Raw genomic sequence first — 23,470 nt, 5'->3', positions numbered from 1 at the left:
CCCTGTGGTGCTGGGTCCATCTCTCCACGGTGCTGGGTCCATCTCCCTGCAGATCTGGGCCCATCTCTCCACATTTCTGGGTCCATTTCCCTGTGGTGCTGGGTCCATCTCTCCACCTTTCTGGGTCCATCTCCCCACAGTTCTGGGTCCATCTCCCTGTGGTGCTGAGCGGAGCCATCACTGCCCTCAATCCCACTGCTGCCTGTGGCATGGCTCCACCCTGGGAGAGCTGGGGCTCGGCACAGCTCAGGGTGGGAGATGGTGGCAAAGAGCAAAGAGGGACCTGAGCTGGATTTGGATTCTTTTCCCTTCCCACTTCCCTCCTACATCCCAAAAGGACCCTGAGGGTTTTATTCTCATCGAGAGCGGGCATTGCAATTGAGCAGTAATTCATGTTTTAGACCTCGGTAGATACTCTAAATTAAACTTTTTATGCCCATCACATATTTGCCCCATGTGCTGAAGTTAAATGTTTCTGAAGAAAAATTCAGCAGATGGTGTTTAGCCATATAATCTATTTGGAGGCAGTTTAGCTTATCAATTTCATTGAAAATCAGTAAGTTATAGTTTTTTATTTCCTTTGGACCTTTCACTTTCTTGCTCCCAAATTCCTTGAGCAGCTCAGATTGTGTGTAGTCTCTAACTCTCTCAAAGAAGAGAGGAACCAGTTGCCTACTTTTCTTCTAAGCACATCCCATAAAGAATCGAGGGAATCAAAGAGACCAAGCATCTTAAAAATTATGAGAAATCTTAGAATGCTCAATTAATGCAACTCTGTGTGTAGAACCAGGATTTGGATGGGGTTCTCCTTGTATTGTCCAGTGTCTTCTTTAACTTCTGGTCCCCACTCCATTTGAATACATGATTTTAGCTACAATCATAGCCAATTGTATTGTGCTGGCTCTGGAACAACATTTGCCGGATGGAGACAAGACACCGATGTCAGAGAGACTGGTGAGTTGCATTCACTCATTTTCCTTTTTTTTTTTTTTTTTTTTTTTTTTTAATTTTGTTCCTGGTCTAATACAGGAAGCAGTCAGCCACTGGGTGTTGGGAGTGTTTGGATCTATTTTAGAGATCCACATGTAAACAGACAGGCATTGATCAGACAATCCGAAAAAAATCCGTCAGAGCAAAGAGAAGTGTCCCCTCCTGATCCCATCTGCACAAGAATGCTTCATCACTCCAGCCAGCCCTGCCCAGCCACAGGAGAGAGCTGCACCTTGTGTGATGATCAGAAGGGCTTCAAACTTAGGTTGTCTCTAAACCAGGACAGGAAGGAGCTGATGAATCTTAGAATTATCTTTGAAATCAAATGAACTTCTGTGTAATTTTAATTTTCCCAGGGAGTGGTAGAACAGAGTAACCTTTTAGGATATGTGTGTCTCTTCCTGCCACAGCACAGATCCTTCAAAGTAAACTTCGGGTTCAGATGATTACACTTCCTTTCCAAAAAAAAAAAAAAAGAAAAAAAAAAGCAACCAGCTTACAGAGAAAAATAATTTACCCACAGGCTTTATGGTAATAAGCCCAATTACCTTATTTCAAAAGAAAATAGAAGAATAGCTTCAAAATGATTCTCCCATTTATCATCACTGTAGGAAAACTGTGTAATTCTTGGTTTGATCTTTCCCCTACTTTTAATGATCTGGAATGTCTTGCATGCCTAAATGCATTAATCCTGGTGCATGTTCAAAGGATGGATAAATCAGGATCCATATGTGTTTTCCATGTAGACTCTATATTATGCAAACAAAGATAACACTAGGCATGCTGCCAGAAACGAGAGCCACTGAATAGTGGTTGCTGCAGTTCCCAAGGATGGCCCATGCCAATGGGCAACTCTCAGAATCTCATTCTGCAGAAGCAGGAAAAAGTGTTTTAGTGAGAAATCCGGGGAGTCAGGGTCAGAAATTGCTGCTGGTTTGGAAATGGATCCACTCCTGCTGGCTCCCTCCTGCATGGGGCTTGCTGTCTCTCGCTGTTGGAATTATTTTTAATTAAGAAGATACAAGCATGAAGTGAATCAATGATTGTATGTAGATCTTTCTGCCATTAAACCTGTCTCTGTGTGCTGTGGGGTTGGTTGGCAAGGCCAGCCTGGGGGTGTGAGCAAGGCACAGGTTTAGAGCCAGGGCTGAGTGGGAAAGCGCCGTCCGTGGTTATAAACACACGGATCAATGAGGGGGAAAAGCAATTTGGGGGATGTTCTGGCTTGGCAATCCTTTGGTTCATGTTGGTTTTATGTTTTTCTGTATCCCTTGATTTACAAGGGCATCTTAGAGGTATTTTATTGTCCTTTTCCCCAGTGTATTAATTCCATTTTACAGCGCACACAGCTTCAGATTCTGCCCAAATCATTGCAAAGGGAGTCACTGGCAGTGCCACAGTGCAAGAGAGCCGTGAGTTAAATGCACAATCTCTGTCCTGGTGGCTCTGCCTCGAGTGGCACGAAGAGTTAACCCCTGGTTTTTGTCCCAAGCACCATTATGTTTGATCCAGATACCCTGAAGCCATTTTAACTACAGCACATTCCTAACTCTGAAGTATAAAGCGATTTTTCATAGAGTAGCACTGAGAATCTTTACAAGTCATGAAATATTTTTTATTTTCAACATAAGCTGGAAAGAACAAGCATTGTGAAAAAGAAAAACTGACTTTTAATTTTCAAAGTGAAACCTCTTTGGTATTCTCCTGTTATTTCTATAAATGGGAATTTTTTTCATTGAAATAAAACCACAGTGTTAAACCACAGCGGGAGAACGTTCCCATACATTTCCCATACATTTCCAATACATATGCAGGTTTGTTCAGCCAATTCTAAGTCCATGCAGAACAGCAGATGCTTTATTGTTGTCTTTAGCAGGAATGGAAGGAATTGGTATTTTTTTGGCTAATGTATATAGCTATTTTTTTTTTCCTGGATTTATTAAAATCTTTAAATTGGAGATCATCAGTGAACAGTTAATCAGATATTAAGGATATGAGGTGCACATCACAAGCCTTTTGTGACTGGGAGAAGTCAGCAGAGTTGTTGAAGGAAAAAGGAAGTTGCCCAGATAATTATTTCCACAGATACAAAGAAAAAAAATTAAGATTATCTGTTTGGTAAAGCTGAGAAAAAAAGGGAGGAGACCATGCAAATATTTTAATTATTTTTGTCTTTTAATCAAAATTTTCCTCTATTTATCTCCCCAAGACCCAGGATATGGTCCTGCAGTGCAATCTCATGGGGCTGTTTTCTGTGCTCCTGTTATTGTCAAACAGGGCTAACTGAGCACATATCTCAGTGCATGCAAATTCCAGGATTTTGAGTGTCTGACTTAGGAGAATTCTCTCTCTGTCTGCTTTCTGTATGCACAGAAAAGCATTACTTGGCTCTGGGCTGGAAATTCTGGTTCAAATCAGGGCTCTGAGAAATTAGTGGTGAGCTGGAGGACTGGCTCAGGTCCTCGATCATCAACCAGGAGGAACAAACTCATTCTCCCACCAGCAGCAGCCTAGCCTGGAAGTGTCACATGCTCTGGGGGCTGGGAATGGTTCCCTCCCATCAGGAATTGTCCAGTGGAACAGGTTTGCCCCTGTCCATCTCCACCCATAACCAGTGGGCTGTGGAGTCAGCCTCCCTCTATCCCAAGAAATATTGCCTTGTTTGCACACACTGGAGTGCTGCCAGCTGCAGGGATGCTGAGGGAGCTGTTCTGGGCAGCCCAGAGCCTGGTGGTGAGAGCTCCAAATGTGGGAATGGGAATTTCCCATCCCAGCCCCTCATGGCTCTCCACACCAGAACCTCCTTCTCTCCCTGCCTCCTTCCTAATGGCTCAGTTTTCCATGAGAAGCTCCAGGAGACCTCTCCCAGAAGGAGAGTGGTGATTTCAGAACTTGCAGGACAGGAAATCTCCTTTCTGCCCTGCTCTGGAAGCACAGAGGGGCTGTGGGATGTTCACTGCAGCCTCGGGGTGTTTGGCTCCCCTGGGTGTTTAGGATGTGAGGACAGAACATAACTTTTCCTAGATTTTCATTATGACAGCTCTGGCAATTTACTAATGGATTTAATGCTTTCTCCCATCCACAGGCACTTAGAGCAGTAATATGTGAGCTGCTCATATTAACCTTTGCATGAACAAAGCCTTTCACACCCAAACCTCTCCAGGCTGTCACATCTGAAGGCCAAGGAAAGACACTGGGACGTGAAGTAGGGATGGTAATGACTTTCCAGCCTCAGAAGTTGTTTCTGATCAGAAACATATTGATTAAATGTGTGTTTGGCCCAGTCTCAAGCTCTGCTGTGCCCACAGCAAACAACTTGCTGGCACAGCTCTGGCTGCTGCCCAGATTCTCTGCCCTCCTTCCAGGCAGGCACACAGATCCTCATTGTCACCTGCTCTGTCCCTCTGGAACCCCAGCAGGGGCACAGCCTTTGGTCTGAAGGGGCTTCAGGGTGTCCTGGCAGGGACTCTGAGCTGAGGCAGGGCTGTCAGTGCTGCACAGGGCATTCACCCTCATCCTTCCATCACACACAGCCAGATAAATCCCTTTTTTTTAAAAATTTTTTATTTTTCCAGCTTCAGGACCTCTCCCTATTGGGGCATAAATTTTATTTTCATCTTGTTGCTGCCCTGGTTCTTGGGCTGAATCAGAGTAAATTTAGGCAGGCTTTAGAAAAGACTCTCTTTCACTTCTTATTTCCCTAACTGCTCCCTGCCAACCCTACAGATGAGAGTTTTCCTTTGTAATAAATACCCAAATCCACCTGTGAGCCTTCTCACTTCCCTAGAAGCTGACAAAAACTCCTTTGACCCACTTCCTAAGAGCTCTGTGTAGCCCTAGCTTTGGGAAGAGCACATCCCATCAAACCCTGGAGTACCTGGAGCCTGGCTCTTTAAAGCTGGGAGCTGTAATCACCAGGCACCTGACCTAGATTGAGCAGAGACTGGAGTAGATACCAGGCTTCAAGGAAGTGAGGGAGTAATGTGGAGGAGTGGATGTGGGTAAAGGTAGCTTTTTTTGTGTGTGTTAGAAGAGCTATTTTTAGAGGCACACGAGTAGTTGTGGGATGGGAATTTGGGATGGGCTGGGAGGCCTTTGTGTGCAGACATTACCTGGAGCTGTTGGGGGGGTGAACAGGTGGGTTGGGCTGGCAGAGGGCTCCTGTGGCCCTGAGGGAAGGCAGAGGAGTTGTGAGGAATTTCTCCTGGCATCACATAGGATGATTTCTGACCCCTTCTCCCTCGTTCCCTCTTTTCTGCACTGGGTTGGAGCCCTGAGATGCCTCCAGCTCTGGCTGTGGAGCAGCTGCTGGAAGAAGAAGTGTATTGTAGGACTTCTGTTGAAGGTCATAAGAGGTCTGAGGCCTTTGCTCCTGATTCCCTGTGTGTGGACAGCTCTGAGATTGGCAGCTGGTCTGGCAGTGGCAGCTCCTGTGTCCTCTGAGCAGCAGCAGTGAGGGACAGAGGTGCTGCTGCTTGTGCAAGCCCCTCCTTGGCTGGAGGGGAAGCCAGTTTTGGGGGTGGGATTTCATTTTCTCCTCTCCATTTCAGCTCAGTGTGAGTTTAAGAGGCCCCTGCTGTGTTTTGCTCCCTGGCCAGGCAGCACCTGTGAGTGTCTCTGCAGGTGACTTCACCTCACCCCAGGGGTGTGAGAGATGGAGCTGCTGGGGCTGGGAGCTCAGAAAGGTGCAGGAGAATAGAGATAACATGGGGTGAAAGATGAAATGTGTGGGAGAGCTGTTCCCACTGAGGTGTGTGGGGATATGGGCAACATGAATTCAGCTGCTGATGGAAAAACCTCTCAGGGGTTGTATTTTCCGGTCATGTCCAGCTGAGCCTCCTTGTGCTGACAAGTGACACATCCCAGGGTGGGTCAGGCTGGAAGGGACCACAAAGGGTCACCTGGTGCCACCCCCTGCTCCAGCAGGGCCATCACAGGGCACAGGGCACAGCACTGTGGCTCTGGAATATCCCCAGGAGGAGACCCCACAGCCCTTCTGGGCTCTGCCCAGGGCACAAGCTGTGCCTCCTGTGCTGGGGCAGTTCCTGGGCTCAGCCCTGCCCCTGGCTCTGGGGACATTGCTGGGCCTGGGGCAGAGCCTGGGACTGCTCTGAGCCCCCTGCACATGGGGACAGACAGACAGACAGGGACAGACACACAGGGACAGACAGACAGACAGGGACACCCAGGGCTGAGGGCTCCTGTCAGCATCACCTCTCAAGGCTGAGCAAGCCCAACTTTTAGGGGTGAAAACTAATTTGTGGAGCAAGCACTGTCCTGAGGTGTGGGTCTGTGCCAGAGCTGAGCAGGAGCTGCTGTGCTTGTGCCAAATCTCCCCTGGTTCTGGGGCCACAAACCTCAACATTCCTGCTCTTTTTCCATCAGAGAATCAACAATCCCCTTTGGTCATTGGGAGAATTGCAAAATATAAACAGCTATGCCTCTAACAGCAGCTCAGCTCTTCAGTTCTGGTGGCCAGAAATGCCAAAGCCACTGAAAAAGAGATTTCTAATCTCTCAGTGTGGAGGTTTGCTTCTTTTTTGGGTAGGGTTGCTTTACTTCCATTGAATTCAACTGCAAACCAGGATCTAAGGCACATTTGGAAATGGGTTACTGGTGCCAAAGCTGATGAACAAGTTCTTGAAATTGTTGCCCACTGCTTTTATCTCTTGCTTTGTTCTCATTTCTTACCCAAATCTTCCTTCCAAATGTGAATGCTTCCATTTGGCACTGAATTAGAGGTGAAACTCCTGTCAATAAAGTCTAATCCTGAGAGATCTGGTGCAGAGATTGAATAAAAGGTTTAGTAAAACTGTAGGGACTGAGCTTGATTTTCTCTGTAGTGAGCAAGGACACGAATCTGCCATCCCAAGGGATGTGTTAGTCTGCACCATGGACCTGAGACAAATCTTGCTGCTCCTGCTGTTCATGGGAGAGGCTGGGGATTTCTCCCTGAACCAGATCCCCAGTGAAAGGAAAACAAATGAGGCTGCAGCTGTAAAAATTGATAAAATGCAGGAGAAGGAGTGAAGAAAGAACTGATAGAATAAATGATAAATAAATAATTTCCTGTCAGTGCTGTCAGGCTTGCTGTGCTGACTATTGCTCCCCAAGACACCTTCTTGTTTCAGGCTCCTGGATGAATTGTGGAGCATTTTCCAAGCCAATAACTCCAGAAACCTGTCATCTCTAATCTAAACATACCCTTAGAGCAACATTTCCATATTAAAATTCTCTCCAGAACATTCCATGAAGGAGGAAAGTGTGACATGAAACCATCAGGATGAAGGCCAACAAAATTGCCAATTTGTAAAGAAAATCCATTTCAGAGAAATAATAATTAAATTCCTCTCTGAGCTTAGTTCCAGTAAACTTAAACCTTCTAATTTCAGCTGTGTTCACAGAGGGAAGGTGTGAAGCTGGTGCCTGTGGCTGTTTAGAGTTTGGGGTATCAGAGCAGGAACATGGATATCTCCTTGACTCCTGTAATTTCCTTTCTTTTCCAGGACGACACCGAGCCGTACTTTATTGGAATATTTTGTTTTGAAGCTGGTATCAAAATCATTGCTCTGGGCTTTGTTTTTCACAAAGGCTCCTACCTGAGGAACGGCTGGAACGTGATGGATTTTGTCGTGGTCCTCACAGGGTGAGTGACCTCCTCTCCCCCTGAGCTTATGGGGACTCTTACCCTGATTTGTGTTTGTTTATTCTGGGCTGGGACTGGCTGGAGTGGAATAAAAAACCTGCATTTCTGTGTGTGGTAAATCCAGAGAATGGCTCTTGTGCTGAATGAGTCACTTGCCAAGCATTTGAACCAGCTCAAAAGTGGCTGTGAGGATATTTCTTTGTAGATATTCCAGTGTGTATGTGATCCAGACACTTCCTGACATTTCTGTGACTTTGCAGGTTCTAATTGCCACTGCTACTTGAACCTGATTTGAATCAATTTGGTTTCTGATATTACAGGATGACTTTAGAAGTCAACATGGAGTGTGCTGACAAATTAAATGCATCCTGTTTTTAAGCTGTTGCAACTCTGAAATCGGCCAAGTTTCTGCAGGAAGGAATTTATTCCCTTACAAAATAACTTTTCTCAAAAGAATTCAAGGATGTTTGGAAAGAATTCAAAATATCTTATTAAGGATGGAGGTGAAAAGGTTACGTGTGCATTTTGTACCCTGGTTTGAGATGATATCACTGATGTCTCTCTTGAAAATGCTGACAATATTTTACATTATGCTTTGCAGCAGTTTCTGTCTATTTATATAAATAGAGGGTGATGCTGGTGGGTAATAAAAACATAAACATGAACTCTTCTAGTCTACAAATTGGGCTTTAAAGCTTCAGAGGAAGCGATCCAAAGGTCTGTGTGAGGTCCTGAGCTTGCAGCCTTCACCTTGGAAGGATTTCAGTTCATTTCTCCCCAGAAACTGCAGCCTGGCTCCTGCTATTGATATGCTTCCCATATCCATCCTTTCCCACAGCTTCTGTGTGTGTGGTGGAGATTCCCTGCTCCTGCTGGTGGTGAGGAGTAGGGAAATGCTTGAATACATATACAAATGTATTCATTAGCTACATGATCACTGTAATTCCATTTGCATTCAGGGCACCCTGTGATACAGCACTTGAGAGGCCAAAGGGAATTCTTGATGTATTAAGAGGAAGAGAATAAATATGCAGGGCTTGATTCTCCTGCTGCTGGGGCTGGGTATTTAATCAATAGAAACTTCAGTGGAGGCACAAGGAGAATCAGATTTCCATACTTAGAAGCAGGGGGTACCAGGATGAAAAGAGAATTAGCACAGATGCTACAATTATTCTCACTGACGCTCTGTTCTGATTCCTAGTTAGCTCCACACTGTTGTTTGTGTAAAAAAAAATAAAGGTCCCCCCTGGCCAAAAAGAAAAAAAAAAAAAAAAAAATTAAGACCCTGATTCTGGAAATGGCTTTGGCATTGGTTGAGTTTATCCTGCAGCAAAGCATTCCAGTATCTGCTGGAATTCAGCTGGCTCCAGTGGTTCTCTAGTTAAAGTTCAGACTCTACAGAAAAGCTTTGCTGAATCCCAACCATATTGTTTAGGCATGGTGTGAATTCCTTTTATTTTTTATTTAATTTTTTTCTCCATAAACCCAAGACTCCAGAGTTTGCTGCTTTTATTTTCAATCAAGACATTCCAAGTTTTTCAGCAGAGGCTGAAATGGCTGCGTGGTCACCCCAAATGTGTGGGACCCCCTTGGAATGTCCAGGATCACCCCAAATGTGTGGGATCCCCTTGAAATGTGCAGGATCCCTCAGAAATGTGTGGGATCCCCCTGAATATGTGGGATCCCCCCAAATGTGCAGGTTCTCCCCAGAATATCCAGAATGTCCCCTGGATGTGTGGATCCCCCTGCAATATGTGGGATCCCCCTGAAATGTGTGGGATTTCCCCAAATGTGTGGATCCCCCTGAAACATGCTGGATCCCCCTGGAATGTGGGGATCCTCCCAAATGTGTGGATCCCCCTGAAAAATGTGGGATCCCCCTGAAATGTGCTGGATCCTTCTGGAATGTGGGGGCCCTCCCAAATATGTGGGATTCCCCTGAAATGTGCTGGATCCCCCTGGAATATGGGGATCCTCCCAGATATATGGGATCCCCCTGGAATGTGCAGGGTCCCCCCAGAATGTGCAGGGTCCCCCTGGAATGTGCTGGATCCCCCTGGAATGTGCAGGGTCCCCCAGAATGTGCAGGGTCCCCCTGGAATGTGCAGGATCCCCCCAGAATGTGCAGGATCCCCCTGGAACGTTCAGGGTCCCCCAGAATGTGTGCTCCTCCAGCATCTCCCAGCGCTGGGTTTCCCGTGGGAGCAGTTTGCAGCACTGTTTGATCCTGGTAAATAATCCTGGAGTATCATCTTGAGGAGGCAGCTGGAACAGGACCCCCCGTGCCATCTGCAGCCCCCTCTGAAGTGCCACCCCGTGCACGTCACCGCCCTGTTTGCCATGGTGACACCAACTGGGCCCTGCTGGAGCCGGCTGGTACAAGGGCTTCCCACCAGGCAGGGGTGGCAAAGGCTGAACTCATCAGAATCAAGCCCAAGAGTCATCTCCACTGAGGAAATCCAGACCTCTAATCCTTCTCATCCCAGGGCTGGATTTAACAAGGCGCTTGAGCTCGTGCCCCGTTTTTGGTGTTAGGGGGAAGGTACTGAAAATAACAGAGTTACTCATGCTTGATGCTTTACTGAATATTTCCAGCCCGGGTGGAGGGAGCACTGAAAGCTCTGCAGCTTCACACAGGGGGTTGAATTAGTGTTTTCTCTCTAGCCTGATGTGTTTTGCTCTGCCTTGCCCAGATCATGATTAAGTTCTTAGCTCACTCCTGTGTTGCCATGGGGTTGTGCTGGAAACTTGGAGTTCCTCTTCCTTGGGTTTCCTCCAGTGTGCCACTGCCTGCACGAGCTCAGGTGAGAGGGGAAACATGTGTAGGGCTGTTTATTTGAGACAAAATCCTCCTTGTTTCTGCATCAAGAATTCAGAGTCAGCTTGATGAGTGAGAAATTTCCTGCTGACAAACCCTTCAGGGAGAGGCTGCAAGGTGGTAACACGAAGGGGACCTTAATTTTCATTTCTGTGGAAGGCAGACTCAGATCTGTGCGTTTCAAAAAATGATCAAGCTGTAATTTATTAGAGAATAATAAAAAAGGACAGTGCTAAGGCAGTACTTAATGCCTTCTTATAAATATAGAGAGATAGGACATCAGTTTTTGAAATATCATTTTGCTACTCTATCAAAAGCTTCTCTTTGCCATATGTGCAAGATTTCTACTTGAAAATGTTGCTTCATGTTTCCCAGGCAGTACTCAGCTCCCAGGCTCAGTTTTACATTGGTCTTCAATATTATAGAGGGATCCTGATTCCTCTTCTTTAATATTTTTATTTCTGTGTAAGCATGAAAGATCATGAAAATGTTCCATGATACCCCACACAGAGTTGTGTACCTGCTAATCCTGCTGAGTGCCTGCTCTTATTAAGGTAAATAGTGAATGTCAGAAAACCTGATCTCATTTTCAGCTTTTAGCTAAGCCCCAGAAAAGCAAAGAGCAGCTCTGCTCTCATTCTCTGTTTCCATAGGAAAAAGGCCAGCCAGAGTCTGGGTGTGTTTTGGAGGAGGCTGTGGGGGAAGGCTCTGCATTGATTGAACTTAGCCTTATGTAAATATTCCAGTGATCATGCAGCAATCCTTCCCACCTGCTTTTTCCAACCCTTTTTTCCTTCTTCTTTTTTTTTTTTGGCTACTCAATGCCTGCACCCTGGAATTATTGATAAATATATTTTTTTTTACCTACCTGCAACGAGGGGGATTTTGTTTGTCAAAAGCAGACAGCAGAAGTTGTTAATCAGGAAATACATCAGGGCTGTGTTCCATGCAGCCAGGATCAATATCCTATTGAGCTAAACTCAAATCTAGCAGACAGTGGCCCAAAATGGCTTTGGTTTGTTGTTCCAGAAAATACTCCCTCGGTTTCTTTCCCCAGCAATGCTGTGGTGCCTATTTCTCATTTGCTTCCAAGGAAACCTGTGGATCTGCTGTTAATAAAGGCCTGGGAAAAGAATAGGTTGCTCCCCTTGAAAGATTTTGTTTCCTCAGTGATTTTTGGTTTTTTTTAGTGATTTCTTGTGATCTCCACCAGTTGTAGATGAGTCTCAATAAAATCTGCACCTGCTGGGATGGGCCTGTTGCTGTTGGGGAGAAAAAACACAAATTTTATAGCTCCTGCTCATGTGGGATTGCATTGGCTCCAGTGATGATATCACCCATTAGCAGCTCTAAATCACACAAAATTGCAGTTTCTCAACTGGCCTGGGACTGGGTGATCTTAATGCACTTTTGCCAAGCTGGAGGCAAGGGGACTTTTAACTCTATTGCTGCTACGTGTTTTGTGTTGAAAATCTCAGAAATCCACAGTTTTGGGAACAAATTTGTCCTGTCCCCAGATTCCCCAGCTGGAGCCATGAGCTGTGATTCAGGGTTCAGACCTGCTCCTCTTGGAGTTCAGGGAGATTTTCTCCCTTTGGGTGCAAAGCCTGGAGAACTGCTGGGTTTACTTGGAGCTGGTGTGTGCTGAGGGGAAGGATGGAGAACAAGGCATGGACAAAATGATATTGATCTGTGATTCCCAAAATTCAGATGTCTAGGGATTTTTGAGGGGGAAAAAGGCTTTTAAACCATGATGTCCAAGGGCTCTGTCCTCACTTGTGTTTTGGAACTTGTCTGTACTTTTGGTTTAATTATATCATGGATAATGGGCCTTAGGGTTTAATTCTACACCCCAAGAAAGGAGCTGCATGTCTCTTTTTCATCACCAACTACCTGAGATTCCCCTTGGTGCCTTCCAGTAGGGTTTGAAGAGGAATTCCTTTTCCTGCATGCCTGCGGTTTTATGAAACACCCAGTCAGAGATTTATGCTGCCCAACCTCCCTTAACTTGAGGCCTTTTCTGTGCACCACAGGCCTTTTCTGCTGCCCTGGTCCTTTCCCAGTTCTGCCACATCCTCATGGAGTGACCACAACCATGGGGTGTTTGCCCAACACCAAGAGTGGCTGAAGGCTGGTATGAAATGATGGAGTGCCTGACAGGATCGTGCCCTGTCCTTTATGAGCAGAATTAATTTCTCTTGGCTTCCAATCAGCCTGGATTAAACACTCTCGAAGAGTTCTGGTGGCTCCTTGAGCCAGTTGGATCAGCTGCCTGAATCTCTGGGTGGGACTGGCAGAGACAGAGTGTGCCAGCCCTGGAGTTGCCAAGAGATGTGCACAAAGTCTCAGTGCAGCTACGGATGTCTCAGGCTGTCTGGAACAAATTACAAACCCCAGAATTATCCTGATTGTCAGAGAAATGTGCTCCCAGCTCCTGATGCTGCTATTAATTTGGAAGGCAACTTGTTTAGTACCAGCATCAAGCCCTGCTCATCCTTGATGTGAGCGCTGCTGGTTACCAGGATCATCCTGCTATGTGGGCAGTGGGAGCTGCTATTCCTGGTGCTGAGTTTGAGGAGCAGCAGCCTTGGGTGCAGTGATGACTGACAGAGTGGGAGGCACAGGAACCACCCAGCCTGGCTGTGCAGTGGGTTTGGACCTTGGATCTGCCCCTTTGAGGTGGATGTGCCTCCCAGACAGGGTTTGAGGAGGGTTGTGACCAAGGAAATGCCTTGGTGAGGGCTGGAATTCTTAAAGCTGTCAAATACTCATAGAAGCTCTGGCTCCAGCATTTCTTTCTCTCCATGTGCATGTTCTTGTGCATTCAGAAGCCCTTAAATGAAGATATCTGAGCTCTGGTGTACTTTGTGTGCAAGGCTGGCAAGAGGAGGGGAAATAACTTCAAACAGAAGGGAGGTTTAGATGAGATACAAGGAAAGAAATCCTTCCCTGTGAGGTGGGCAGGGCTGGCACAGGGTGCCCAGAGCAGCTGTGGCTGCCCCTGGATCCCTGGCAGTGCCCAAGGCCAGGCTGGACACTGGGGCTGGAGCACCTGGGACAGTGGGAGGGGTCCCTGCCATGGCAGGGGTGGCACTGGATGGGCTTTAAGGTCCCTCCCAACCCAAACCTTGCTGTGATCCTTTGATTCTATATTGCACCAGCAAATAACCATACAACTAATTAGAAAAATGAAATTGAAATGCAATCAGCCCCCTTGGATGGCCTGCAGCACCCCTCAGGCAGTTGCTCAATGCTCTGTGTCTCATCTGTGGGTCTGGAGATGTGGCAATGAAGGGGTCAGGGAAGTGCAGATTCCCCTCTGCTTTCCCAGTGTGGAAATTCTGGCAAAAAAGAAAAGCAAAGAAAGAAAAGCAGAGCAGCAACAGGAGATGGGAAAAGGGATACTCTGAGAAGGAACCAGCTCAGTCCTGGTTGGCTGTCACAAGGAGAAGGAGCTGTTGGGTTGGGGTGGGGATGGGCTCGGGGTGAGTGCTGTCAGCACCGTGCATGACTCATGAAGGAGCAAAGCCTTTATGGATTTTAATGAAGCTGATCCTTCCTTTCAATTTCTTTTATGCTCCAGTGATGGATGGACACTTGCTGGCTCAGAAGAACAAAGGGTCCCTTCTGAAATTAAATCACATAAAGGTGGACAAGACACAGGGAAGTCACCTATAAAGTGTCACCTGGGGTTCTGGCTGGTGGGTGAAGGCAACAAGGGAGAAAGACAAACAACCAAATTTTCATTTCTGAAGCAGAGAGAGTTTGTAAGTGGGAGGGAGGAGGGTGTATGAGGTCTCAGGTTGAACAGAAATTGTCCTGTCCTCTGTCCCTTGGCTGTCTGGGCTCTTGGAAGCTGCAGAAGCTGCTCCCTTCAGAGAAGACTGGACAGGCAGGAAGGGTTTGAGGCCTCTAAACCACCTGGCAAATGTCCCCATTTCCTTTTCTTGCTCAGTGGAGCAGCAGCTTCCTTGGGATTGGAGCTTGTTTTACCTCTGGGCTTGTTTCTCTGAGCAAAGGGGGACCCAGGCTGTGCTGAGCCTCCAGGAGAGTTAATTAGGGCTCGTGTCTTTTTTTGTTGCTTGTAGTGGCTTTTCTGCATCGATTTTGGTGGGGGTGGCTGGAGGCAGGTTGAGAGAAGAGGGTGGGTGAGTAATTGTGTGGCTGGCTGCTAAATCAGGAGACTTTCCTGGGCAGAGGAGGACTCCAGGCTGTGCTTAGAGGAAGGCTGCAGATGGTCCCAGCCCCTCAGAGGACCTGCAGGTGGGGACAGCCCTTCCCTCGCAGAAATGATCCTTCTCTGCCTCTGCTCTGGTGGTGGCAAACCAAACGTTTCAGGTCAGAGAACTTCTCAAGGGCAAGCAGATAATGAGATTGATGTGCTGTTCTCTTACTTTATTAGAAGGGACTGTGAGGTACTGAATACCTGGGGTGGGAAGTGATAATGGTGGGACAGCACAAGGAGCCAGAAAGCTGAGGCACAAACAAACCTCTTTTTATTAAAGAGAGAGGAAGCAAAACCATTCAGGTTTCCATCTTGTGCCTGTTTGTGCTTCCTGGAAGCTTTGTGCTCACCAGACAATATTTATGGATGTTTACCTCTCCCTGGAGCTGGGCAGCTCTCAAGCAGGAGTGACCATCCCAAGTGAAACCAGGGCTGCATCTCATGGCAGCCAGGGCTTTATCAGAGGCAGACAGGATCATTGGTCCAGAGTCCAGACAGTATTTTTAGCTTTTTATGGCTCTCAAAGGCAGGTGGGTGGCAGGGAAATATTTTTTCTTGTGAGGGAAGCAGCTGCACAGACAATTGTGGAGCCTGCAGGTGGGAAGAGGACTCTGGACCTTGGGATCTGCTCCTTATGTGTGATCCTGCCCTGGCAACCGTGTCCTGTGGGCTCCTAGAGGTGGAAAACACTGGAAGCTGCTCTTGGAGCTGGGTGTGGATACTGGGAATTCAACCCCAAACCAGCAAATCAAACTGCAGCTCTGAAGTGCTTTAATTTCTTATTTTTAATGCTTCCTTCTTTAAAAATAAACAAACAACAACAACAAAAAAAAATCACCAAGCCCAAAATACCCAAGTGGTGTGTGTGGTGTTGAGTGCTGTCCCATAATTGGATGAGGAGGAGGGTGCAGGTTACCTCAGGCTCTTGTTTCTCAAATGGTGCTGCTGCTGTGTCCCAGTTCCCAAGGAGCAGCTTTGGATGGCAAAGTGCCTGCTCATGAGAGGAGAACCTGCCGTGGCTGTGGAAAGGGTGAGGATTTGGAAAATCAGCCTGGTTTTAGTTGTGATCTAAGCCTGAGCACCAACATCTGCACATATCCTTGGACCCACAGCTCACCCCAAAGGCTTTGGGTGCTCTCAGACCATTCCCTGAATCAAGGCTCTCTAAAAATATCAAGGAAACTTGGATTTGGAAAACTGGTTTTCCATTCTGTTCTTGCTGACCCGATGAGGTGTGTAGGATGTCCTGGCCAGGGCCAGACTTCCATACTGGAATCTGGAGAATGTGTGAATTCCAGGTCAATCCAAGCCCAGGAGCAGCACATTGAGATGCTTTTCCACACAATTCCACATGATTTTTTGTTTAGCTTCAGCTGTCTTGCATCTTCTCTGTTCTGAAGGGTCTGATGGGGGTGGGACAGACCAAGGGATCCATGTGAATGGGGTCAGGCTGCAGGATGACTCCTCTGGATGAATTCCTGATGTGACAAGGCCACTCTTCAGCTCAGCCTGAGAAAGCTCTGCCTCCTGTGGCACACATCAAACCTGTGGGGTGAGCTTAGAGGCTTTGAAAAGTTCCCTAAAAGTTCCACCTAAACAATACACAGGAGAGACCTTTCCCTCCTGGCATGGTCACCATCAATGCATGTCTGACACAATTGTGTGTCCTCCCTCCTCCATCTTCCCATATTTTGGTGGCCAGAAAAGTTCAAATTAATCCAAATTAATTTGGATTAAGAAATGAAACCAACTCATTTGCTCAGTGATCTCAGGGTGGAGCATTCAGGAAACAGGTCAGGCTTTTCTGGTGGATATTCTTATTCTGTCAGTGCTGGAGTTGTCTTGGTTTCTGAGCTGGCTGCAGGGCTGGGTGTGTTTGTGTAGGTGGTTCTCGTGATCAGCTGCAGAATTTTAAAAGCCTCCCTCTGGAGCAAGAAGTTCAGGTCACTCCTGAGTTAAACCCAATTTTAGACAATAATGGCTTTAGCTGTTGGCTCAGTTCAAGTCGGTTCAGGTTGGGCTGGGTGAGATTTAAGCAAGGAAAGGATCAGGAGCAGTGATTGGAGCAGTGCTGGGCTTCCCTGGCAATAGAAATTGTTCTTGGGGCTCTCCAAAGAGGAGAGGGCTGCTCTCAGCCAGGGATCTGTGGCAGAAGGTTCCTTAGGGGAGTTTCTGAAGAAGGGTTAAAGTTGACTCCCCTTTTTAGCCTCATTACACAAATTCCCTGTAGGACTCTGCACTACTGGAAGGTCCCAGAGCCAGATGAGGCTTTAGGAGCACCTTGATGGTCCATGGGATGATGTAGAAGTACAGAAGTGAAGGACAAAATGAGCTGATTGGAGAAGTCTGAGACTTTTTCAGCTACAAAATGTTCCTGTGCTGAAGAACTCTGATAATCAGAAATACTTGGCTGAATGTAGCTTGTTTCTGGTTCAAAACAGCCTTGAAAGAACTTAATTTGGGACTCTCTGCTTATTTTCCAATTAAAAATAACTAAAAAAGGAAGACAGTTCAATCTTTCAGCCTTTAGGTTCAGTTTCCCCCTCTCAAACACCCTTAAATAAAGTTTGGGCATGGGAGCTTGGGATGAAGGCTGTGAAAATGATTAAAGGGTTGAAGAAATGGCCATTTTAGGAGAAATGAAAAGAATGAGAGAGTTAAAATTAAGACCCAAGTCTCTTAAGGGTGAGATAGATAAAGAAAAGCAGAGAGGAAATCATGTTTCTCTATCTATTTTGGTAGGACTCAAAAAGCATCAGTGACGAAAATGAAGTTTTAGAACTTCTTCACTAATGGAAATGTAATTAACTCATGGAAATCATCACAAGCATCTGCTCCAGCTGAAATGGGCTGGTTTGGGTCTTGAGACCAAAGTAGCCTTGAGATCATCTTCAGATCCAGCAGAAGGGAAATGGGTTTTTTTGAAGGGGGATGATTAGGCCTTTCCCTGGTGCTCCCTGGAATAAGTTAGGTGGAAATGTGAACAGGCTGTTTCATAATTGTCCTTTTCTTTATCTTGTAATTTCTTCTGAATCCTGCAGGAGCCAGGGCTCAGAGCAGGATCCAGCCTGACCTGGGAACACGACTTTGTCAGTTTAGACACGAAACAACAGCGATAGGAGTGGTGCTGTTTCATCACTTCATGTCTGATTTAAAGATCAAACATCTCCCTGCTACAGCTCAGAGAGAAACTTCAACTCTGCAGTGCTGAGTGTGCCCTCCAGCCCCACGAGCCTCAGCTTCAGGAAGAGATCTGGGGCTGGCAATTATCACTCACTGGAAATGAACCCCAGGCTGTCACTTTGATACAGGAGGGCTGGTTTTGTAGAGGAGGGAGGTCTGGCACCCTCAGACCTGCTGCTGCAGGGGTGTCACTGCTCCCTGTCCCTGGTGGAGCATCCCCCTGACCTTGCTTTGGGAGGATCTCAGCCCCAGCCTCCCGACTTGGCAGGGTTTGAAAGGCAGGAGAAGATTCTGGCAGGTGAAATTATCAAATCAGAGGGTGGCCCTGTCCTCAATGAGGTTCCAGTCAGACCTGAGAGCTCGCCCAGCTGCCACAAGTCAGGCATGAAACTCTCCTGCTGGGGAGGAGCATTAGCAAAGCTCCCTCCCAGTGCCAGAGACAAATCTCTGCTGCTTCTCTGGCCCCCAGTGCTGGAGAAGGGGGACAGCCAAAGGCTGTGGGAGGTTCAGGGAGTTATTCCCACACTGGGAAGGGATCTGTACTCTTGGCTGCTGGTGGGTGGGTAACACCTCTCCTGAGGGTCATTAGAAACAGGCCTGGAGAAAAGATGAGGTGACTTGATAAAGACATGGACCACTGAATTCTGCAGGATGGAGGTTGAAATCCAGAAAACTCCTTACATTTCTTTTTAATCCCATTATTTTCAGAAGTTCATATCCTTGTGCTCCAAGTAAGTGATGCTGTATCTGTTCAAAACCATTTGGCTGATAACACAAACAACCTCATCACAGATCTCTGCAGCTTATCTCTGCTCTGAAAAATGTGCTGAAATGAAAAATTTTACCTTTCTTGTCTTCTGATGCCAAATCTCAGCCTTATTTATCCATTTCCTGGGCAGAAGCATTCCAAATTCCTGAAGTTCTGTAGCCAAATTTACCTCCTGGACTGGCTGGATGAATCCTGAGCTTCTTTAAATTTCTTGTTCTGCAATAATAAAAAAAATACTAAATTTGGATAGGTACAATGAAAGAGGATTTGGAAATGCTTGAGTTGGTTACCAGGTGTACAGACAGAACCACCCAAAGCATATTTTAAAAAAATATTTAATTTTTTTTACTCTCTGGCTACAACTTTAAAGCCAGACATAACAGATACAAAATGATGGTAACCCCTGCCTTTCACAAAGGTGAAAAGGACAAAGGGAGCTCAGCATGATCCAATTTCTTATTTTAGTTTGAAGCAGGAAAGAGCAGGAGACCATGGGAGCAGTTGATGCTGTGTGTGAGGCAGGTCCAGGATGATGCAGTTCTGGTTCTCTTCTGGAGCAGATTGGGCAATGGATGGGATTTTGGGTGTTCTGTTTTTCTCTTCTGCTCATGTCTTTGGCTAATAAGAGATTTTAGGGTTTTTTTTTTCCTTTTGTTTCCACATTTCCACCCCTTTAAAAACGAAGGCAGTGCTGGTACCTGACTTTGCAATGTACTCGTGAAGGAGGCTGGCTGTCAGCACTGAAAAGCAGTGTTTGAAACATCTCAAAAGAAGTAAAAATAAGCCTTTAAAAATGTTGAAATGAAGTGTGGGGAACTTGAATCAGAAGTAAAAGAGATGGTAACAGCATCATCTTCTAGAAATCATCAGCTAGAAATCTTGTAGCTGCTCACTCACAGTGAGTGGGAGACTCCTGCTCGTGTTCCACGGGGAATGTGTTAAATCCACAGCGTGGCACACACTGAGCTGCACTGGGGGTGTCTGTCAGAGCTGAACCCCAGGCAGGATTGGACCTTTGGGGGAGGTGACATGCTCTGAGTCAAAATGTCCACGAGGGCTGTGGTGTGAAAGTGGGGGGCTCCACCTGGGATGGTGAGAGGGGAATGATCTCCACAGCAAAGGCAATGCTCAGGATCAGGTCCTGGCTTTGAAATGCTGCAGCCATGGGTTGGCTTTCAATAACTGTGGCTCATGAATGGAAGGGAGAAGTTGGGAGTGTTTTCCTGGTGCCTCTTTCCACAGAGGGATGGTGCTGTGAAGGTTTCCTGCAGCAGAAGCCTCTCCAGGGCTCCAGCAATGCTGGAACCACAGCTGTGACCCCGGGCCAGCTTCAGCTCTTTGGGTTTCAGAGGTCACATCCGAGCAATCAGCTGAGGCCTGCTTGGCATGAAGGTGCCCAGGGGACAAAAGCAAACAAAATTTGTATTTATTTTTCCTTTTTGAAACCTGGAAGCCCTCCAGCTCATCAAACAGCACTTCTGTTTCTGATCCCTCTAGGGCTGCCCTCTGATCTGGCTTGTGTGGGAAGGATGAGAAACCCTTTCCTTGTAACAACAAACCTCTGGTGCTCCTCTGTGAAGGCTGGAAAATGCAGAATTAGTGTCCCTTTTCCTCAAATCAAACCTTCTTGTCCATTAGCAGGAATGGAATAGCCCCCCTGCATCTTTGGAAACCTTTGTTCCACAGGAGGAAGGTTTGGGTGAGGCTTAATTTCCATCTAATAGCCTGTTAAAATCTTCACATGGTTTCTTGGAGAATGCCATTAAGAATCAATTACATTAATGGGGCTCAGTTGGAGCTGTGCTGAAATATGGATGGGATCAAGGAAAGTGACTTTGCAAAACAGGGTCCTTGGTGCTGCAGCCATTTATCCCTCTTGATCTTCCCAGGTTTCTGTGTGGACCAAATGGATGCTGTCAGCTCTGCAGAAGCTGAGCTTGTTCAGGGATGAGGGGTCAGTGTCATGAACTGTGACACTGTCAGAGGGATTAGGAGGGAGTAATTCCCTTGCTCTGGTAGAGATGGTGTTGGGCTGCTTGGTTAAAATCACCCCAGCATCACCAGGAGATGCTCCAGCCCTTGCTCATCCAACTGCAGGATCTGATCTAACAGGTTAGAGGTGTCTGGGGCTCTGCTGCTGACCCTGCAGAGGGATCACAAGCTCATTGTGTGACAAAGGGCCTGGAGGTATGAGAGGATGGAGAGAAGAACTGCCCATGGCTGCTGGGATGTTAAACTGATTCTAATGTGGGTTGTGAAAGAGGATCCTGACCCATGGAAAGAAAACAATGACAGAGAGGCTGGGTGTCCTTGCAGGAGAGGTGCATGGAGAGGTGAGTCCTGCAGTGGGACTGCTCAGGACTTGGTACAAAGGTGGGAGTGAGAGATCCCTGTCCCCTGGATGCTCCCTGTCCCCTGGAAGGTCCCTGTCCCCTGGGTGCTCCCTGTCCACTGCCCCTTCCATGGGGTGGGATTTGATGGGTGCCCACTGCTCAGGGCTGTGCTGCAGGGGCAGATCCAGTGCCTCCCCTCACAGCTCAGTGGTGGCAGTGGTGGCACTGCTTTGGTCCTGCTGCTGCTGTAGGAGGTGTGACTGGACTGGGATTGCAGTGAATGTGCTGGGAAAGCTCAGCCTGAATCCCTGTGCTGCTGGGATGGGGGACTGAGGTGGGCTTGGATCCTGTAGTGGCCATGGTGACTCAGGGTGAAGAAAGCTCAAGAGAGGGACAGAGCAAGGCCTTGGTGTGTCTGTTGTGTACTTCCCATCATACTTTGAGCCTCTTGGATGTTTTCTTTTTGCAGGGATGTTTGTAGAAGGGGATCTGTGGGATCCAGCTGCCTCGTGGCAGTTTCCAAAGGCTGCGTGGGCAGCTCAGCTGCAGCGAGTGGCCTGAGGGACTGAGCTGTGAGGCAGAGCTGTGGTGTTTGTTTGCATGCACAGCCAGGCAAGGCTGTCTGTGAGGTGCAGGGAAAGCCACAAGCCTTGGCTGCTGCCTCTTGTCCACGAGAAATTTGTGATTTACAGGAGCTCATCACCCCCAGACTCACGAGATCATACCTAGGTTTGTTTTCCTCTTTACAAACGAGGGGCTTAAGCAAAACCAAAACAAAAAAACATTGAAAATATTTAAAGCAGAAGTGGGGTGAGCATCCCCTGGTCCCTCTGCGTGCCTTGGCTGAAGGACAGACTGCAGCTGAGGAGAACCCCTGCTGCAGGAGCCCAGGCACTGAGGCAGGTGACAGGTACCAAACTGCTGAGCTGGTACCCTGCAGCATCCCTGCATCCCGGGCAAGGGCTGCATTCGGTGTCTCATCACCCTGAACACCCCAGGCTGGCACCTCAGCTGGCACCTGAGCTCCCAGGGCTGCCTGCCCTGCCTTGGCACACCCAGTGCTGCAGACCCTGCCAAGGTGACTCCATGGAAATGACTCTGGGGATGCTCAATTTGTGTTTGGGATTGGAGGCTGGAGAGCTGTGCCTTACCCAGAGCTCCTCTGTTAGGGAACCAGCTCCTGCATGGAGCCTGTGCTGGACACAGAGCCTCTCATTACAGAAAATACTCACTGGTCCAAGAAGGCAACACCTTTTTGAAAACATGCTTTCTGCAAAAGAAGACACCTGGCTGTCACACACCCTGCAGGTGCATAACCATTGTTATCAATTCTTGTCCTTGTGAAGTCCTGAGAAAGGCAAAACTTCAAGGCTCTCATTAAATCCACAGAACCACCCTCACCTCTCACTGCTCCCCACCTCACCCAGCCTGAGCCGTGTGTGTGGAGGGTCCCTAAATCCCTGAGCTCAGGCTCAGTGTAACCTTGGACAGAGTGATGGGAAGGGTGTTGCTGGAGCCCAGCCCCAGGCAGACTTTACAGAGCCTCCTTCTTGGAAACGAGCTGTGTTTCAGGCAAATATCCGGGAGCTGGGGATTTTTTTAGCCTGTCTCTTGCTGTTCATTTTCTCCCTGGCACTGGGACTGCAATTCCAGGAACCCTGGCTATACTTGAAAGTGCCTCTCAGACAGGGATAAAAGTAATTAAACCTCCCAGCTTTCTCCCCCACCTTTTTTTTTTTTTCTTTTTTTTTTTTTTTTTTTTTTTGGGAGTTATTGTAGTTTTTCAAATGAGGACAAAATGTACAGGCTGAGATGTGCCAGCATCGAGCAGGTGAATGGGAGGATGAAGAGGCTCCTCCATGAAAGGGCTCCAGAGCTGCTCCTGGAGCAAGCAGAGATGGTTTCCTGCTGCCAGGTGCAGCCTTTCTTACACTTCCCTTCTCCTCCCCACGTAATTAACTCGTTAAATTTAGCTGTCTGAGAGGTATGGAAATGCACGTGGTGCAACAGCTTTGGTTGTGCAAATAACCACGATTTCAGCTTCCATGAAAAATCAAGGGAATTGTTTGATGCCATGCAGAGCACTGAAAGAACTGAGTTTCATACGAAAAGCAGATTAAAAAGGCGAGAAAATTGGGGAAAATGAGGAGTAATGTTTTTGTCTAATCTGGATTATGATGATTTTGAGCTTTTAATGTTCTCAATTTTAATTTTTTAACTTCAGTTTTATTTGGGAAATTAAACTGTGACATCCTTTCAAGTAGAAAAGACCAGACTCTAAAGGTTTCAATTTAACAGTGTTGGCACACAAAACCTTCTCCATGCTCCCTTTCTTCAAGGAAAGGTTTTGGCAAACTTGGCTTGAATTACTGAGGTGTTGTGGTTGACCTAAATCCAGGGGGAATGTGGGGGGAGGAATTCAATAAACACTATCCAACAAAAAGCTTCTCTGCTGTTGCTGTGCTACTCAATTTCTGGGCAGATGGAGCCAGCTGAGAGTCAGAGC

General features: G+C 47.1%; 2 protein-coding genes across 5 annotated transcripts in view; both read left to right on the top strand.

The window, feature by feature from the left end:
• Positions 1 to 23,470, top strand: part of EHMT1 (euchromatic histone lysine methyltransferase 1) — a 460,745-nt gene that overhangs the window by 143,279 nt on the left and 293,996 nt on the right. The gene's annotated exons all lie outside the window — the stretch shown is intronic.
• Positions 1 to 23,470, top strand: part of CACNA1B (calcium voltage-gated channel subunit alpha1 B) — a 292,116-nt gene that overhangs the window by 2,858 nt on the left and 265,788 nt on the right. For 3 of the 4 annotated variants that reach the window (XM_079324217.1, XM_079324216.1, XM_079324215.1), the window contains exons 1-2: positions 854 to 954; positions 7,497 to 7,636. In XM_079324217.1, the coding sequence (XP_079180343.1) occupies positions 862 to 954; positions 7,497 to 7,636 (233 nt within the window). In that variant the 5' untranslated portion in view covers positions 854 to 861. Of the gene's footprint in view, positions 1 to 848; positions 955 to 7,496; positions 7,637 to 23,470 lie in introns of those variants that run through there. The other variant, XM_079324218.1, reaches the window with a different exon arrangement.

The sequence above is a fragment of the Erithacus rubecula genome (assembly GCF_903797595.1).
Source record: "Erithacus rubecula genome assembly, chromosome: 21".
In the NCBI taxonomy this organism is placed as follows: Eukaryota; Metazoa; Chordata; class Aves; order Passeriformes; family Muscicapidae; genus Erithacus; species Erithacus rubecula.
This window is presented reverse-complemented; position numbering and strand designations above follow the sequence as displayed.